The sequence below is a fragment of the Neofelis nebulosa genome, chromosome 11 (assembly GCF_028018385.1).
Source record: "Neofelis nebulosa isolate mNeoNeb1 chromosome 11, mNeoNeb1.pri, whole genome shotgun sequence".
Taxonomy (NCBI): domain Eukaryota; kingdom Metazoa; phylum Chordata; class Mammalia; order Carnivora; family Felidae; genus Neofelis; species Neofelis nebulosa.
This window is the reverse complement of record NC_080792.1, coordinates 72,823,193-72,842,382: the sequence shown is the minus strand read 5'-3', so window position 1 is coordinate 72,842,382 and position 19,190 is coordinate 72,823,193. Positions and strand designations below refer to the sequence as shown.

The 19,190-nt window shown below is 57.7% G+C and overlaps 1 protein-coding gene across 1 annotated transcript; it reads left to right on the top strand.

The window, feature by feature from the left end:
• The first annotated feature begins 1,379 nt into the window (after nucleotides 1-1,379).
• Nucleotides 1,380-18,805, top strand: LIF (LIF interleukin 6 family cytokine). Its single transcript, XM_058690790.1, has 4 exons — nucleotides 1,380-2,072; nucleotides 12,291-12,410; nucleotides 14,220-14,398; nucleotides 15,132-18,805. The coding sequence occupies exons 2-4, from the start codon at nucleotides 12,392-12,394 to the stop codon at nucleotides 15,540-15,542; spliced, it is 609 nt and encodes a 202-aa protein (XP_058546773.1). The 5' UTR covers nucleotides 1,380-2,072; nucleotides 12,291-12,391; the 3' UTR covers nucleotides 15,543-18,805.
• The last annotated feature ends 385 nt before the right edge of the window (nucleotides 18,806-19,190 follow it).

The window sequence follows — 19,190 nt, the reverse complement described above, 5'->3', positions numbered from 1 at the left end:
CAGAGACTCCTTCCTGTCCTACTGCTGTGGTACCAATTCCAAACCCCTCATCGTAACATGCCAGGCCCCTGTTCTCATGCCAGGCCAGCTTTGCCCACTCATGTCTGTGTTCGAGCCATGCTTTGCTGTCTCCCTAACCCATATAGGCATCCTGACCTCCCTGAAGCCTGGACTTCCCCCCTCCATTCCCAGCCTCAGCCTCCTACCCTTCTGCCCTGAGCCCCAGTTCGAATTCCCCCTCCTCCTTGATTCCCCCATCCAGAAGGGTTTATGGGGCTTCCCTGGGGGCCACAGGTGGCCTACAGAGAGCCTGCAGGGTGACATTTCTAGAATCTGCATCTCAAGTCAGAATAAGCTTTCTCTGATGGTGAGACTGGGGTTCCCACAATCATTGTTGTGACAGGCAGTGGGGTGGGGGCCCAAATGATGCTTTTGTGCCACAGAAGGAGCTGATCCTATACAGGCACATTTTCCTGGAGTGGTGATACCCTGTGGGCCCACAGTGTATGCTTTGTCTCCAGTGGTTATGTGAAGGGACAAAGGCTCAGGAAGATAAAGGGGTACTGGCCTTGCTGCAGGCATCAGCTTGAAGCCAGATTTTCTTCTTCTTTTTCAAGGTTTTCAAAGTGACAGACCTTCAGTCAACTACATGTAACACACAGGATGGAAAGTTCCCCAGGACAGGGGTCCCAGAGGGCAGGGACACTGCTGGAAAAAGGTGGGGATGGGGTGCACTTACTACCTACCCACAAAACAAACACAGCTTGCAAACGGCAGAGCCGGGTTTTTCGCCTCCATGGCCTTCACTGTCCACCACTACTAATGCGATTTTTTTCCTCCTCTTTCTCGAAGGATGAGAAAATACTTGAGAGTTAAGTAAAATGAGTTCAACCCCCAGCCACCCTGCCCTCAAAGCCGTGTGACCTCCTGGGTTGAGCCTCAGCTTTCCCCTTTGTACAATGGGCTGAACTGGCCCACCGCCCTGGCTGTGACAGATTTCCCAGGAGACCACACAAATACTGCACTATTTCGGCATTATCGTAAGCGGTTACTGAGCAGGTGCACAAGCAACGTTCTCTGTATTTTCTCTCTCTCATTCTCCCTTTTTCCTTATTGCTCTCTTCATGGCTTTTCTCTCTGTGCCCCTGTCCCCTGCACCCCCTACCCTCCACACCAGGCCTGGGACCCAGAGTGCACACAGACCACCTTTTCCACGCTGAGGCAAGGCTCACAGTCCATGGTCAGCCTTGGGGAGGCCTTCCACTTGGCCAGCCCCACTCCCTGCTTCCTGGGGTGGCCCCAAGGGCTGGGCTCTGCTCCCTGGCTCAGGGAGGGGCGAAGGTCTCCCAGGGAGGTGGGTTGGGCAGGTGGGGCCCTGGAGCCTGTGGAGGAGGGCCAACCAGACGGGCCAGGTGACTCTGGGGTTCTGAGGTGGGTGTCCGGAAAGCGTGTGGTGGCTTGGGGGGGGGGGCACTGTGTCCAGGGGGACAGCTGCGGCCCTGTGACTCTTCTGGGGACAGGGACAAGCGGCATGGCCCTGGTGCACACGGCTTGTGGCAGGTCTGAGTCAAAACACCTAAGGCCGACCCCGGCCGGTCATGCGGAGGGCTGCTCAGTCATCGCCTTATGCTGGCCTGGGTCACCCAGGCAGGCTGGGTGCGGCCCAGTCAGTTGTGACTCAGGTCCCAGCGGCCTTGCCACGCAGCACTGGGTAGGGGCATTGGGCACAGGGTCGCCCCCTCCCCAGCCCCAGCCGCAGCCCCACTTTTCCCCCTTGGCCACCCTGAAGATCCTGTCCCTGTTAGGCACAGTCTGGCCAGGGGCCTGGGGTTCTCTGCCCCTGTTGCACCCAGCCCTTCAGCCAGGGGGTGGGGTGGAAGTGGGGGGAGCCTCAGGGCCACACGGCACTTGACGGGAAGTCAAGTGGGGGGCAGTGTGAGGAGCTGTCTCCAGAGAAGATTCAGCAAGAGAGGGAAGCAGAGGAGGCCTGGCCCTGAAGTCGATGGTGTCCCATTGAAGACCTGGAAAACACCTGTGAGACTCCAGAGGGTCCTGCGCAAGAACAGACCACGGTAGGCTTCCCTCACAGGGCAGGGCTGGGACGGGGTGGTGGGGGGGCGGGGGTGGTTAGATGCCAGCACCCAAATCTATCCTCAGCACCAGCAAATCCTCCAGTGTTTGGGGGGGTGGGGGTTCCTGGTGTCCTGCACAGTTCTCCGAGCCTCAGTCTTCCCAGCTGTGTAACAGGCGTGGGAAGACATTCCCTGCCCATCTCACCAAAGATGTTGAGGTAAAGTGGATAGATCGGATGCTAGATTCGAAAGTGTTATGGGTCACTAAAGGTTAAAGATCACGGAAGAGTGGAGGAGAGAGAACTGGATGGGGAGGCCAGAATCCTGGTTTTATGTGATCCCAGAGGGTCACCTCTCTTCAGGGTATTGATTCCTGGATTCCCAAGGGACCCTCAAGTTCCCTTTACCCCAAAGAAGTAGAGGGTTCTGAGGCCATGGCAGCCTGGTTTTTCCTCAGATGGAGATGTGGCAGGCAGAGGGTCCCTGTCTCTTTAGAAGGGGCTGTGGTGGGTCATGGGGGACCCTACCTGCCTATGCGTTGGGGAGAAGGGCAAAGCGAAGTCCCTCACTGGAGGTTCTGGGGTGTGTGGTCAGTCAAGGTCACGGCTCCTACACTTTTGACCTTGTCAAGCACAGGGCTCGACCACTCTGCTTTGTTCACTCTGTAAGATGGGCCTAACTGTGGAAGCACCAGCTTGGTGAGGAAAAAGGAAAAACACAACTGAAGTCTGTGCAGAGCTCTGCACCAGAGGAGAGGGCACCTTGGCACAAATAACCTGAGAAGGGGCTGGACCCCAATCTTGCCATCAGCAGTTCCTGACTGTGGAGAAGCTTCCGGGATGGCGGGGACATTGTCCCCAGAGCCTGTCCTACGTGAACTAGGTGGTTCTGGGGCCCGAGGTGGGTGGGAAGGGGCGGTGGTGTCCCCAACTCCCTCCTTCCAGATCTCCCGCTGGATCCAGGCCCTCCGCCCCACCCCAGCCCACTGAGTGTGGTCATTGGCGCCCCCTTGCGGCCGGTACTCGGGGCTCTCCTCTTCTCTTCCCCACGTAGGTGCTGGGCCAGGCCAAGGTTCGCCCAGGACCCACAAGCGTGTGTCCTCTTCCCCGGTCTTGGCCAAGGGCCTCTGCTTACCCTCCATTCGGTGGCTCAGGCATCTCCGCCCACTTCCTCAATCCCCCCTCCCAATTACCGCCCTGCCCAGCCCTGGGGGAGGCACCGGCGCGAGAAACGCCATCCCAGGGCTTGGTGGAGCTGTGGCCAAGGCGGCTGCTGCTGACTGGGCAGTGGGGGGCGCTGCAGCCCGCGGCTTGGAGCGGACCTAAGTGGCTGGGCGGAGGAGAACGCAGGGCTCCGAGTCAGGGACCTAGCTCTCAACCATGCAAGGCCCAGCTTTCCAGGGCACCTGGAAGACTTTCTCTGTCCTCCACCACCAGACCCCAAAGTCCACATCTTGAAAAGCCGTTTCTGGATCCTTTGAGACTGATGGCCTTCTCTAGAACTGTTTTACAGCTGAGGAAGCTGAGACTCCAAGAAGCTTCCTTCTGGAATTCTCACAACCGAAGGGGACTAAAACTCAGGGTTCCCAACTCTGTCTGAGAGTCCAAGTGAGGCAAACCACACACATGCTGTTGGGGGATGTGCCACTAATTTGCTATGTGGCCTGTGGCCTTGGAAGAGTGACTTCCCTTCTCTGGGTCCCACCTGTGGAATTTTAACAGCTAGGTTAGTATCTATAACTTAGGCCCACCTTCCAGAGGGTGTTGCTGCCCTCACCGGTTGACGATGTTCCGTCCCATTTTGTAGATGTTGGAGGTCTGAGAGATGAGGGCCCCTGTCGGAGGGCCACAGCTCTTAAGTGTCAAAGATATGACTGGACCTGAGGTCTGGCCAGTTGCTGAGCCCACCTAGTTCTCCCCCACCCCCCAGTCTCATCTTCCCAAACTTTTCCCTTTACAAGTGGGGACACCGAGGCCAAGAGAGGCCATGATGGTCTCTAAGTTCCCTCCTCCTCCTCAGACCTCTTGGGAGAAGTGGGCTTTCAGAAGAGAGTCTAAGGATGGGGAACTATAGGCCACCATCCTCCTTCTCCTCCTTCTGTGAGGGTCCCCTGCTGGCCACCTGCTGGCCAGAGTGCACGTGGAAGCTCCTGGCTGCGGAGGGGCTGGCAGGGATACTGGCTCTCCCAACTGCCCACTCTGATCCCGGGGCAGGCCTGGTCCCACCCAGAAAGGGAGGAAACGGAAACAGGGTCCTGGGGTGGGGCTGGGGTGGAAGGGGCCCTGCTGGGCAGGAGATCAGAGCAGGATTGTGTCATGGAGTCCTGTGGCTGATAAGCAGCTGAGTGACCGGCCCAAGCAGAAGGAGGGGCTCCCCCGAGACGACACATCCCAGGGACCCCCATGGCCCCTGTGGCCAGTGGGCCCTTCCCGGCTTGCGGGCCACACTTGCCATCCTGGGTCCTGTTGTGGGGAGGCTGTGGGGGTGTGGGGGAGAACCGGCTCCATCACACTCTGTGTGGCCTTGGGCAAACATTCAGCTCTCTGAGCCTCAGTTTCCATGTCTGTGAAACAGGATTAAAATGCCTCCTTTGGAGGTGCCGACTAGGACTGAAGTTAATAGGGGGCTTTAGGAAGCACTTTGTAATGCTTGCTTTGGGGGACGTTAATTGGGACAGAGGCCCACGGTGGCCTTTGGGGTTTGAAGTGTGCCAGCCATGTGCCCCAGAAAGGGTGGGAAGCAGGGCTGGAGTGGCCCACAGGTGCAGGGTTTGTGGGAGACAGGCATCATATCCAGATTGCCTGAGGGAGGCAGGGGGAGGCCTGGCCTTCTCCTTGCTCCCCAGGAGCTGCTCCCCTACCTGGTCCTGTCCCTCCCCTGACTTCAGGGAACTCATCTTTTCTTCTCTTCCCAGGGAAGAGAATGGTCCAACCCTGACTGGGCCTCGTTCCCTCCATCATCCCCACCCACTGGGAGGGGGCCACTCTGCTCTTTCCATCTTATCACCTCCCACCCACCGACCTCAGAACATTTCCTCAATCCCTGCAGGCACTGAGGGACAGTTTGGAGAGAGGGCCTGACTGCCTCCCTGACATCATCTCTGGGGTCGGGTTGGGTGGCTCCAGTGAGCTTGACTCGGGAGGGAGCCTGGGCCCCACCTCTGGCTGGCCAGTTTCAGGCTGAGTGGGTCCACAGGGCTGCTTCCTGTTCTGTTTATTGCCTCTGAGTTCAGGAAATCATTGAGTGAAACATCCTCCCCCCCCTCCCCCCCCCCCCCCACCCCTGGCCCTATGATTATTTAATAGGAGCCGAGCTGTGGTCTCTCTCTTTTGGAAAATCCAGTGGGAGAAGGAAGCTGTCAGCTCAACTCTGACATCAGCTTTGTCCCTGTGCCAAGAGTCAGGGTGGCCAGGGCAGGGGGGGCCTGGGGCGGGGTGGGGAGGAAACCAGCTGCTGGTGGCCCCCGTGACGTGAGGCTGCCACACGGTTCCCAGGGGCGGGAGCTGGAGGGTGAGGGGTAGGGATTTTGGAGACACACTCAGGACACACACACACACACACACACACACATGGTCATGCCTCCCCGTTTGTGACAGAGACCCCCTGCCACGCACAGACTCACACAGACACAAGGTCAGATGCATACGTGTACAGGATTCACACACACAGTCACTTACACATCCACGCAGTTACACAGAGGACTCACAAGGTCAGCTGGAGATGTGCATGCTTCAGCTCTCTCCCACAAGCAAACAGACCAGCACAGGCACACGCATGCACATTTATAGGGTCAGACATGGCTGAACACAGATGTGCAGACACACAAAGGCCCTTGCTACACTCACGTTGGAGAGCCCATTCAGACCCAGACAGACAGACCCATGGGATGCCCGGCAGGCACTCCCAGACACGGATTTAGCCTCTGGGTTGTAGGCTACCCTGCTCCAGCCACCGCCTTTGGTGAGGATGAAGGGCTCCTGTGGATGAGTGAGGAAAGGCCCATGACTGTCCTCACCCCACCCAGGTGGGGCAGGTTGGGGTGGGGAGCTGGGGGTCTGAGGCTACGGAAGGGAGTGGACAGTAGGAGGTTGGGGCCCAGGAGGGCCTTTGTCCCACACAAGGTGATGACAGGCCTCCACCCCACACCAGGAGCACCCGCCCCACCCCGCCCCGCCCCACCTGCAGCGCTTCCCGTCCATTCCTGAGCTGGAAGGGATGGCGGATGACATAGAAGTCATGAGTCCCATGCTGCCAACCGCTGAGCGACCTTGAGCAAGTCACTCCTCAGCCCCTCAGGGCCTGGCTTTCATCATCGATACCAGTGGCTTACAAACGTTGTTGACCGCGACCCACAGTTACAAACACATTGCACCTTGCAACCAGAAGATGATGTGCACGCTGACACATACAGACAACGGGGAAAAAAAGTTTTGTGGAACGGTGCTTGCCCTCGCTCCGGGCGATGCCCGGTGATTTTGCCATTCCATTTCCGTTTTGAAAGCGCTGCGGCAAGCCTTCCAAATTGAATCCATGGGCTGCTAAGAGGCCACTGAAACCTATAGCATGATAGAAAGTATTGCTCTCGACATGTTCCTGCTACAGTCTTGAGCTAGTTGCAGACTCAGGGAGAGCCCGGAGGAGGGCAAAGTGTTTACAGAGGGTATGCTGAAGAATGAAGAGAGAGGTGAGCAACCCATTCTAAAGATGGAGATGCTGAGGGCAGACCCCGGAGTGGAACCAGACTTCCTGCAACAACATGGGCCTTGGAGGCAGGCTCCTGACCCTGCTGGTGATGGGATCAGGGCTCTGTGGGCTGCTGCTTCCCTTGCAACTTTTATCAGAATTGAAGAAAAAATGCAGTCACTCTGATTCACCTCCAGGGGGGTGATTCCTGACGCAGAACCAGTCGGGAAATGTCCGGATGATGATGGGGGCAGTTGGAAGCAGGCCAGGATGGCTTTGGGCCTGTGCTTGGCCCTGAGGGGTATAGTTGGTCCCTGCCAGAGATGTGATGGGGTGAGGGTGAGAAAGAGCAGACTACATGCCCAGAGCCTGGGCCTCAAGAGTCCTAACAACAGCTGGGCTCTCTAGAATGCTGAGGTGGGAAGTATTACTTATTCCCCTGCTGAGGTTCTGGAAAGCTGCCTGTCCCCCCAGGACCCATGCCATGCTCTGTGTACTGACCCAGGGGCCCTCTCTGGCCTAACTCTCTGACCCAAACCCCTGACTCAAGCTGGGGTTTGAGCCCCTCCTGTGACCACTCAGATCTCTGGTTAGAATGACCGTCACGTGTTAGGCACTTTATCTGTGTTTCCCACTTAACATCCTCACGACAGCATTATAGGATTCCCTACTTCCAGAGGGAAAATCACGGCTCAGAGAAAGGAAGCCGGTTGCCCCAGGTCACACAGCTGGTAGGTGGTGTGGGCAGGATTTGAACCCAGGTTCGCCTGGCTCTAAGCCACACCTTTACCCATGGGCACCACCACCAGCGTAGTCCTGGCTGGCCCGAGCTTGACTTGCAAGACGGAGCCCTGGGCCACAGGAAAGTCCACAAGGGCATGTGGATGGTTTCGTGGTACTGCGGGCTGCCGGCTGGGGCCACAGGTGTAGCTACACTTTCACTTCTCAAGTGTTGAATAATGAGGTGCTTTTCCCTTTTTGGACAGGACACCCAACTTCCAGCGCTGTGCCAGGAATTCCTGAGCTGCTCCTGTCTACTCTGGCTGCCCCTCACTTGCCCTAGTCCTGGACCACAGCCTCTGACCCCCACCTTCCTCCCTGGGGCCCATCTGACTCCCCTGAGCTCATTTCCCAAATGGGAACATCAAGGCACGGGGCTGGGCAAAGCTGGTGGCTAAGAGCAGCTGCTGGTTGGTTTTTCAGAGAACTGAGATCTTAGCTGGGCACAGGGGAGGGGATGGTGAAGGAAGGAGGGGGCTGGCCTGGGCAGTGGGGGTTGCCCGGAGCACTGTTTCTGGGTCACTGGTCTTGGGGAATTCCCCGATGCCCAGAGAGCTGCTTACCTGGTGAGTAACCGCTACTGGCTGCCCACACAGGATGCCTGACTGTGAGGGTACCTCCCAGCCACCCCCCTGCCGATGGCCACTGCCACACTGCCCTCTCCCCTGAGTGCCCCAAGGCCCAGGAAAGAGACAGACAGACAGGCAGGGGGCTGGCCCCCGCCCCCGCATCCCCCCCTGGGGCTCCGCAGGGGGCGGCTGGTGATTCAAGCCCCTCTGAGCTGAGCTATGTCTCCTTCCTTCTCAGATGGGGCCTGGGGGTGAATCAGTTCCTGGGGGCGGTGAGCCCGGGGTCAGCTGCTGTCCTCAGCTCAGGCCTGGGGTGGGGGTGGTCAGGGGCCAGGAGGGGACAAGGGGGGAGTGAGCGGACTGCCACGCCATCCCCCCCATGTAAGCTGTCTGATCTCCCCGGGGTGTCCCTCAAGGGTCTGTAAGGGTGTCCTGCCTCCATTATCCTCTCAGCTTTTCTCCCTCAGCCCTGGAGTGTGCCCATTTTCCTCATTTGTAAAATGGGGACAAAACCCCCTACCTCACGGGTGAGGTAAGGATCCTCACCTGGTAGGAATCAATGCTGACGTATAGAGGGCTTGCTGGGTGCCCAGAACTGTGCTGAGCCCTGACACCTCACGGCGAACCCACAGCGTAGGTACCATTATTCCCATTTTATTGATGGAGAAACTGAGGCCCCAGGGTGCTCACTTCTCCAAAGTCACCCAGCTCATAACTGGCAAAGCCAAACCTCCAACCTGGCTCTGACTGAGGCCAAAGTCCACGCTTCAAACCACGAAGCTCCACAACGTCTCTCCACGAGACATTTGGCACAGAGAGCTTTTGGAAATTGTGAAATGCATTTAAAAGCTACTTAGCATCTATTCTGGTGTAACCCTAAGCCAGATGCTGTCAAGAGTACAAATGAGTACCAGACCCCATCCAAGCCCTCGAAGAGCAAGGAATAAGACTTGTCTCCACTTGAAAGGAGAGCAGGCAGGATGAGGCAGACTCGAGCCGGTCTGGGCTGTGTGCAGGGGAGACATCCTGGAAGAAGTGGCCTATGTGTTCCTCATCAACCTTTGCTTTCCTCAGAGTGGGAGGTGCTTCTGGCATCACCGTGGCCTGCAAGCCAGAGACCTGGGTTCCAGACCCTGCTGTATTGTCTCTGCATGGCCCTGGGCAAGTGCCTTGACTTCTCCAAGCCTCAGTTTCCCCATCTGAAAAATAAAACACTTGTGACTTTCTAGGAGAGGCTTATGGATGGAGGGTAAGAATCAGCAGAAAAGGAGGCCTGGATGGCCACATGCAGCAGACTGTGTTGGACAGAAAGAGACCTGAGGGGCCCAGGGAAGGTAGACACATGGGCTTACTTCCTGGAGAGGAGATGAGCAAGTGGCTGGCACAGCCACCTGGAGACAGCACCCTGGGGCCCTGACCTGGCAGTGCCCTGCCCAGGCGGAGAAGGGTCCCATGTGGACCCTTCCTGTCCCCCTCACTCTGAGGCAGGTCAAATCCCCAGCAGGCCAGGGTGCAGGAGCAGGACAGGCTGGGAATGAAGTCACAGCTGGAAGGGGCTGAGCTGGGGCTGCCACTCCAGGGTGGGGCCTGGGGTCACGACCCTGGGAGCATGCAGCCAAGAAGGGAGGATGCCTTCCATGAGGAAGCCGAGGGGAAAACACACACACACACACACATACACACACACACACACACAGCGTAGAGAGGGAGGGAAGAAAACAAACTCCAGGAGACCAAAGCTGGCCTGGAGCGCGGTCTGGGCGGCCGATTCCTGGGGACCGAGGCCACGTTGCAGGCAGCTCACAGCCTGGCGGCTCCAAGACCCTGCCCAAGCTTCCCCCCAGAGGCCGGTGCAGGTGGTGCCTGGACATGGACAGGAAAGGGAGGCTGGGCCTGGGGTGCCAAGGGGCCCACAGCTCTTGGGGAGCATGGACCAAGTCAGGTACCGTGAGAGGGGAAACTGAGGCATGGGAAGGGGGCCGGTTGGGGAGGGAGTTAAATATCTTCTAGACTCTGCCCCCACTTCCTGTTTCCTGTGGGGTGGGGCTGAGATTACATGGTGACTGGGGGTGGATTGTCGGGCTGGCGCGGGACCTGGGGAGCCAGAAGACAGTACGAGGACCCGGACACTCAGAAGGATGCAGGGAAGAGACAGGGGCAGGAGAGTGGCAGCACAGGGTCGCAGCCTCTAGGAAAATCAGGGCACCTAGTGAGAGTCTCAGGTAGGGGAACAAGGGGATCCATAGATGGGGCCACGGTGGGGCCTTGGTCAAATGGATTTGGGGTCCACATCAGAAGCACCAGGCTGAGTCAGGTGACAGGGGTCCAGGAGATGTGGCTTTAGGACTGGAGGCTGATGCAGCGTTCATGTTGATGTGCTCTGTGTTCATGTCAGGCCCTCATGCGGGAGAGTAGAGGAGTGCCGTTGGGGTCGTCCGAGCTAGGCTGGGGTAGGTGGGCCTCCTGGGGGCCTATGCCCACCCCACAGTAGGTGCATGGGAGGAGCAAGTGCCAGGTGGGGTCTTCTATGGCCCTCCAAGGAAGAGACCAGGGGGAAGGTAGGGAAGAGGAAGGAGAGTCAGTCTGGACTCTACCAGCCTCCTTCCTGCTGGGAAGTGCCAGCTGGGATGGGCAGTTTTATCACCCCACATCCCAGGCCCTGCTGGGAGAGCATGAGGGAAGTGAGCCTGGAGAGGGCAGGGTGTGTGTGGGGGCAGGGGGACCGACCGCAGCAGGCACGAGGGCTCGTCCTGGCATGATGAGGGAGGAACGCGTGGCTGGGCAGGTCCGGGATGTGGCAAGAGGCAGGAGCTGGGGGCATGCATGGGGGATGGGTGAGGGGGTGAGTACAGGGTGTTGGGGGTCAGGGAAAAGCTGTGCGTCTCCCTGGTCTTGGAAAACCAACTCTCCCACGTTGTTTTCTGGTTGGGGTCAGGCCGGCCCTAGGGGAATGAGACATCTCCTGGGACAAAGGGTGCCCCTGACAACTTGGGGGGACAGTGTGGTGCCAGATATGTGTTCTCTGGCCAGCATTCACTCACATCATTTTTTGGAAATGCTTTTTGCGGGGAGCTGTCCATGTGCTCATTTTACCCTGGTCCCCACCATTCCTTCCTGCCTCTCCTCACTCATTTACAAATCTAACTGGCCATGATAGACACCAGAATTTGTGACCCTGCCTTACAGACACCTTAGAGGCACCTTTTGAGGGCCACCATTATTCTCTGAGGCTGAGCCCCAAGGGGCTTCCAAGGCAAGTTTTGAGGGGCAAGCTATTTCTCTCATCCCCGGCCAGCCCTCAGCATCCTGAGGAAGAAACCTGGGTCTCTGCTTCAGGTGTCCCTCCAGAATGGAAACACTGGACCACCTTCCCCTGAAGGTCAAGCTGGGGTTGCAGAGTTTAGGTAAACCCCGGACACACAACACCTTCCCAGAAGTTTCTCAGGCTGTCCCCAAGGAACTACTAAGTCACAGCAACCTCTCCCCTCCCCATCTTCCCAGCCCCTGCCCAGCCTCACAGACACCTGCGGTCAGCAATGCAGGCTTGCTGATGGTGGTCAGGAGGTCTGACCCTGTGGAACTCTGGGCAACCTGTTGCCTTTGGAGCCCCATTTTGCCCAGTGGCAATGGGCAGGTTGGAGGAGGCTACCTCTGAGGTGCCCACGTTCAGTTCTGCTTTATTACTGTCTAAAGTCCAAGCAGGGCCCCAGCCCCTCTTCCTGGAGCCTCCTTCTCAGCCAAGCCCCAGCCTGCCTCCTCCCCACTGCCCCCAAAATCCCTTGATCAGGGGGCCACAGGTGCCAGCCTCCATCTGCTTGCCTATGGTCAAGCCACCTCCCCAAACCCAGGTGAGTCAGGGCTGTCTGGAGCACCTACAGCCATGGGGACCCCGATGACTCGGCCTGGGAACCCTCCTTGCCCTCTCCAACTTCAAACAACTCCTAGGGCGAGCCATTCAGGAAAACCACAGGCTGTTTTGTAGAAGAGTTCATTATCATTATAATTTTATCAATCAAATTCTTAGAAGAGGGAAAAAGTCTGCTCTCTCCACCCTCCCCCTTCACTCCCCCCCCCCCCCTCAACTCTCACTTTCTTCCATTCATAATTTCCTATGATGCACCTCAAACAACTTCCTGGACGGGGATCCCTGCTAAATATAGCTGTTTCTCTCTGTCTTACAACACAGGCTCCAGTATATAAATCAGGCAAATTCCCCGTTGAGCATGAATCTCTGAAAACTGCCGGCATCTAAGGTCTCCTCCAAGGCCCTCTGGAGTCCAGCCCATAATGAAGGTCTTGGCGGCAGGTAAATCCACCCGCCCCGCACCGGCTTCCGCGCTCCACTGCCGGTGCTGCGGCAGCTTGGGGCACTTGGCGATCGCGAACGGGACACCCACCCGCCTCAGACACACGGGCTCGGGGCACCCGTGCAACCGGCCCGGGCTGCCGGAGGCGCTGGGTGGCGGCCGGGAGCGAGCGCAGACACATGGTCCCGGCACCGCGCGCCCAGCCTGCCCGGGGGCCAGCAGGTTGGCGGGCAACGGAGGGGGCTGCCGAAGCCTTCCTCCTGCTCCTCCTCCACCTCCTCCGCTTCCTCCTCCTCCTCCTCCTCCTCCTCCTCCTCCTCCTCCTCCTCCTCCTTGTTCCTGCCACTCTCCCTTGCTGCTCTTCCCGCTCCGCTTTCTCCCGATTCACCCTCCCTCTTTCTTTCTTTCTGTCTTTCCGCTTTCTCTTTTCCAACCGCGTCCCGGGCTGCTCCCAGGGAGGGGCACCGGCCGCCGAGCAGCTTGCAAACTCCGGCGGGGACGGAAGCAGGTGCCGCCTCCATCTGCTAGTGCCTGGAAAGCTGTGGTCTTTGCTAGGTGAGCCGGGGGTGTGGGGGGCCCCCGACCATCCCGGGGGCCTCAGAGCTGCCTGGGGATGTTGGGAGGAACAGGGGACCCAGGAGAAGTGAACTTGAGGCTGCCACTGCCCCAGCAGGGGAGATCCCTGAGGCGCTCCAGCACCCCCCTTCACCCCAGCCTCACCGGTTCTCCAGCCTCACTGGTCTGCAGACCCCCAGCTCCTGCTGGTGGGCCACCAGGAGAAGCCCCTCGGAAGGGACCTGAGAGTAAATAGGGGAAGCAGGCGCCTTGGAAGGGAGGGGCGACCCAGGACAGGCCCGGACAGCTCCCAGCTCTCCTGTCACCTTTCACTTTCCTTCCTCCCCCGCCAACCTGGCTGCCTGTGACCTTTTCCCTTTTCTCTTTTCTGGTTGCACCATTTCCTTTGCCTCCCTAAGGCTCTGAGGGCCTGTGGGACCCCAGGATTTTCCTTGTCCTAACCCAGGGCCTGGGACAAGAGGGGATGGCATGGAGGCAGGAGCTGTGCAGAGCAGGTGCCGGGGTTGGGGGGGGGGGGGGGAGACAAGAAATTCTGAATGATGATTCGGGGTTGGAGAGGGGGCAGAATTGCAGAATTTGGGTGGGGTTGAAGGTCCTAGATAGGCGAGTGGCCACATTTCGAGAAGGAAAGCTATAGAAGAGATGGGGGAGGGTGGCAGGCAAAATTAGGGGACAAATGACCCTGGAAGTCAGAATCAAATGACAGGTTTAAAGGATAGAAGAGTGTCAACAGAAAATCCACCCCCTCCCCCACCAGGGTCCCAAGGGGTCCCCATCTGGGAGACGTGGCCCGCAGTGGGTCAGTGAGCATGAAACAATGTGCAGGAATCTGGACCATCCTTCGAGGTGGGAAGATAGGGGCCTCTCTTTTTCTTGAGACTTACTGGGCCTGGGGCATGGTCCCTTCCACCCAGAGGGGCAGGAGGCCTCAGGGGAAAGGGCTGAGTGGTTGGTGTCACCCTGAACCCAGCTCCCCGCTGGTGGGAACAGCTCGTGTCCTCTCAGGCAAGAGAAGGGAAAACTGGGAAAGTGGAGGGAAGCAGAGCTAGAGAGAGAGAAACATAGAAACAGATGCAGTGACCTCATGAAAACCAGAAGCAACCAGGGGAAGATAGAGCCGGAGGGGGAGCCAGGGCACTGGTGTCCCTGGGGAGATGAGGCGCATCTTCTGCCATGAGCCCCCTTGCCCGCCCCCTACCCCCTGCTCATGGCTCCTTCCTGCCTATTCCCAGGAGTCGTGCCCCTGCTGCTGGTTCTGCACTGGAAACATGGGGCAGGGAGCCCCCTTCCTATCACCCCTGTCAACGCCACCTGTGCCACACGCCACCCATGTCACAGCAACCTCATGAACCAGATCAGGAACCAACTGGCGCAGCTCAATGGCAGTGCCAATGCCCTCTTTATTCTCTATGTAAGTCCCCCTTCCAGGTCCTGAGAGAGGAGGGAGGGAGGGGGGAGGGCCGCTGCACTGACCTGGGCTGTCGGGGCTGGTCAGGGAAGAGAGCTTTTGGAGCTGGAAGGAGAGAATGGGGAAAGGGCTTGGTTCAACCACATGTGGACTCCCACAGCTTCTGAGCCCCCCACTCCTCCCTCAACCCAGGCTCTGAGACTGGAAGCCACTTTCCCAAGGTGCCCAGTTCATCCTGGGCAGAGCCGGGGGAGAAGGGAGAGGTCAGGCACTGATGGTCTAGGGACTCCTCCCCCACATGGAGCAGAAGGCCGATGAGAGACAGAGAGGAAGTAGGGGGGCCAGAGAGATGCTTTTGGGAAAGTGGGCTGCGGGTGTCTGGAGGTGCAAAGCCGCCGAGGAAGAAGAGGAGGACGGTGGGTTGAAAGAGCAAGTGTGCGTGGTGTGCCCGCAAGAAGTGGGACGTGGTGTTTCCCTTCAGTCCCCTGATGCTCTTGCTGGTGGTGATGACGATCCCTTGTCTGGTGTGGCCCTTGATTCTTTACCAAGTGTGTTCACACCACGATTATTCTGGGCTCTCATAACAATCCCAAGATGCCTACGGGGCAAGTAGTCAGCTCTCTGTGCCAGAGGTGGGAAACTGAGACCCAAGAGCTCACCCAGAGGCTTGGTGGCCGGGCTGAAATACGCGTCCCTGACCCCCACATCACCTCCCTTTTCCCTCTCTGCTCCTCAGTACACGGCCCAGGGGGAGCCGTTCCCCAACAACCTGGACAAACTGTGCGGCCCCAACGTGACGGACTTCCCGCCATTCCATGCCAACGGCACAGAGAAGACCCGGTTAGTGGAGCTGTACCGCATCATCGCTTACCTTGGTGCCTCCCTGGGCAACATCACCCGGGACCAGAAGGTCCTCAATCCTAATGCCCTCAGCCTCCACAGCAAGCTGAACGCCACTGCAGACATCATGCGGGGCCTCCTCAGCAACGTGCTCTGCCGCCTGTGTAACAAGTATCACGTGGCCCACGTGGACGTGGCCTATGGCCCTGACACCTCAGGCAAGGACGTCTTTCAGAAGAAGAAGCTGGGCTGTCAGCTCCTGGGGAAGTATAAACAGGTCATTGCTGTGGTGGCCCAGGCCTTCTAGACAGGAGGTCTTGAAGCATGCAGTGAGTGACCTGAGATCTTAGGCTCAGGCAGCTCTCAAACTGTGGCCAGGGCCCAGAGCATCGCCAGACCCAAGTGGGGACTGCTGGCAGACCCCGAGGGGTTTCTGGCCAGTCCATTCCCCTCTAGGTGGGCTGTGATGAAGCTGAGCAGAATCAAAACACCCAAAGGCAGGGCCTATCTACAGCGCCAATTAGAAGAAGGCACCCCTTCCTCTGGGAGACTGCAGCCAGGCACTAGGGTGTCGGGCTGGTCAGGGGATTATGGGCTGGACCTCTGTCCCCACTTGTCCCCTTGGCCAGGGACTTTGTGAGAAAACTGTACAAGTTGTCCATGGTGACCCTGACCATGGGGCAAGACAGCAGGGATCAGGGGACTCTCCCAGCCCCGCAGAATGACCGCCATTGGTGCCTTTGCTGCCCCTTAATGTAGGTTTTGGAAGGTTTGACTGGGCTTCGGCAGACCAGAGGAGCTGGGGTCCTGAGGACTCCTTGGCCCCTACAAGTATAGCGAGAGGAAGTTAGAGAAGGGAGTTCTGGTTTGAGATGCTCCTTCTCTTGAGCATGATTGGAGAGCTCAGGCCTAGGGACTGGACTATGAGGCAGAAAGTTCCAGAATGAGCTCGCTGGCATTCAGGCTCCTAGGGAGGCAGAGAGGACACCTTGGGGCCTGGGAAGGAAGAGAGGTCCGGAAAGCTTTGACAAGCTCTCCCTCTTGCCCGCAGGCTTTCCTGAAGCCTGGGATGGCCAGGGTCTGGTGGCTGGACCTGGAGGTAGGGTTTGTGGAGGTGGGCAGGTGGCAAAGTCAGCTGAGAAGGTTCTGAGGGGACCCAGATTCTTCCTTCTGGGCAATGGTCTATAAGGGATGGGAAGGACTAGGTAGTTAAGAGTGGCAGCTCACATCTGGGACCCAGGGAGGCCCTGTGAGGTCACACAAAGGTACTTGAGGGGGCCCAGAGGTCATCTCTGGTTCCTAGGGCAAGGGAACAGCAGAACCTGAGGTCAGGGTCTCAGAGAAGCCTGAGAGCCAAGAGTGCTGTGTGTCTGACCCAGCATGATTGTCTATTTATTATGATGTCCTATTTATATTAACTTATTGGTGCTTTAAATGGCAAAGTTAATTCCCCTTTCCCTGCTTCCTACCCAACAGAAATAATATGATGGCTCCTATAGGAGCCAGGGCCAGGCCTTAGCAGGGACTGGTCCAGAAGTCAAGGATGTTACAAGTGGAATAAGCCTTACGGGTGAAGCTCAGAGGAGGGTCAGGATCTGAGAAAACTGGTCAGCCTTGGTGGGGGAGGGGAGCAGGGGACCCAGCTCCATACCCCATCCCAATGTGACTTGCTCTGGGGGTATCAGGGTCCTGGCTGCAAGGCAGGCCGGGCCAGTTTGTGGAGTGGCCAGGGGCCTTCCACAGGGCTGCCATGTTGGTTGGCTCCAGGGGGCTCATTCAACACTGTGTTTTCTGGCACCTCCTGGAATTGTGATCAGGGGCAACATTCGTGGTTGAAATGGTGCTCCTAGAGCACTGGGTAAGGCATTCCTGGTGGCCTGCTCTGCTGCTCTTTCCTTGTCCCCAAGCTGCCTCTAAGCCAGCAGTTGAGGAGCTCTGGAACATCCACATGCAGTGCCCAGCATGCTTGCACACAGTGGGGAAGCTCCTTCTCGGGTGGCCCAAACACCCACAAAGGGCGAGAGGGCCTGGCTGGACCTTGGGAAGCTGGGGTGGTGCAGGGAGGAGCTCCCTGCTCCAGAGAGGAGAACAGGGAGGCCCTGGGCCGAGGACCAGGAAGCTGTGGTCCCTGCTGCCCCACCTCCCCCCACGCCCCCACCCATGTCTGGGCTCCCAGGCAGGGAATCCGATCCTTTCCTTTGTGCTGGGGCCAGGCTAGTGGAGAAACGCCCTCCAGTCTGGGAGCAAGGGAGGGGGTGCAGAGCTGGGGCAGCTGCTAAAAGCAGCATTCTGGCTTCTTCTCAAACCCTAAGCTGGTGGCGGTCCTAGTGGTTCAGCCAATGTGATTATGGTACTTTGCACTCACTTTGCACCTCTCTGTCTTCTCTGAGCACTTTACCCATGCACACCAGGTGGCAGGTGGTGAGGCAGCAGGCGGGTCCTGACTCCTGGGGCAGGGGGCAAGGCAAGGGTGCAGAGTTGGGAGTTGTCCGTCCCATTGGCAAGGCTATTTTGTGCCAGGTGGCAGAGGAGACCACGAACCTCTTTCTGAGGCTGTCTTCATCTGGGTCACACTCACCCTCATCCAGTGTCTGAGCCTGCTGCCCTCCCTGCGCTTTGGTGAACACGGCTCAGAAGGCTTGGGGCCAGCTGGGTCCTTAATCATCCCATCACCTTGAGTACACCGACTCCCAGTGCTGAGCCCACCTGGGCAGCCTCTGAGGCCCAGGGACCAAGGGGATCTCCTTCCCTGAGCCCAACACGGACCCTCTGCCTCCCTCTTCCTGCCTCTGCCCTTCCTGCCCCTATTTCCTGCCCTGCCCCTCAGCCCCCATCCTCAGCTCTCTTTCTAGAACCAATCCAGAAGACCACTTTGCACAGCATCCTGGAATTATGGAGCTTCTGTGTGGAAAAAGCTTTGCAGGGCAGGAAGCTGCCCTTTTCCTCGTTTTTCATCTGCTGGTGTGGACCCACACCTGCATCCTGGGTCAAGAGGAGAAGGGAGAGGCTGTCAGCAGAGGAGGGGGTAGGACAGTCATTTTGTAATTTATGGACAAAGGAATATTGGGGACTTTATTTATTTAAAAACATTTTAAACAAAAAGAGCACCGCTGGTTTATTTGTCTCTCCTCTTCCTCTCCTTGCCCCTCTTTGGGGACTCCCCCAACTCCTTCCTCCTGAAGCAATCCCACCCCACCTTGCTGACTTTCCAGAATAGACACAGCATGTGGGGTTGGAGGCTGGAATCAAGTGAGAATTTCCCTTCAGATGGTACAGAGGTCCTTTTAGATCACCCCCCCCCGCCACCTCGATTCCAGTACCTGGACATCTCTCCCATTCGCACTGCTGGCTCCGTTTGTCCCTCCGTGTTTCCCTCCTTCCTTTCTACTGGACAGGACTTGGCCTTGCGGGACAAATTCCTCTTTGATGAATGTACCCTGTGGGAATGTTTCATACTGACAGATTATTTTTATTTATTCAATGTCATATTTAAAATATTTATTTTTTATACTGAAGGAATACTTTTTTTTTTTTAAGAAAAAAGAGAAATTAATAAAGAATCTGCTCTTGGCAAGCTCTCCAGACTGTATTGATGTGGGAAGATGGGGCTGGAGGGGCCGAGACTGTCTCTCCACCCAACTGAGTGGAGTTCTGCTCGACAAAGGGCAGGCGGTTGGGAAGAGGGGGGCAATTCCACCGGGCAAGGGTGCTGGCATGGGTGCATGGGGGTGGTGGGCAGAACAGGCACAGGTGGAAAACGGTGGGTGGGTTCCAGACCCTGAAGTGTTGCCCAGAAAGGCCCCAGCCCTCTCACTGTAGCCCCATGAGTCTCTAAGAGCCATTTAACAGAGGGAGGCTCAGACAGATAAAGCCACTTGCCAGGGGTCCTATTGGCAGAGTGTTTAGCACCACCCCTGAGCTCCAAATCTCATGCTCTTTCTGCTACATGGAACTT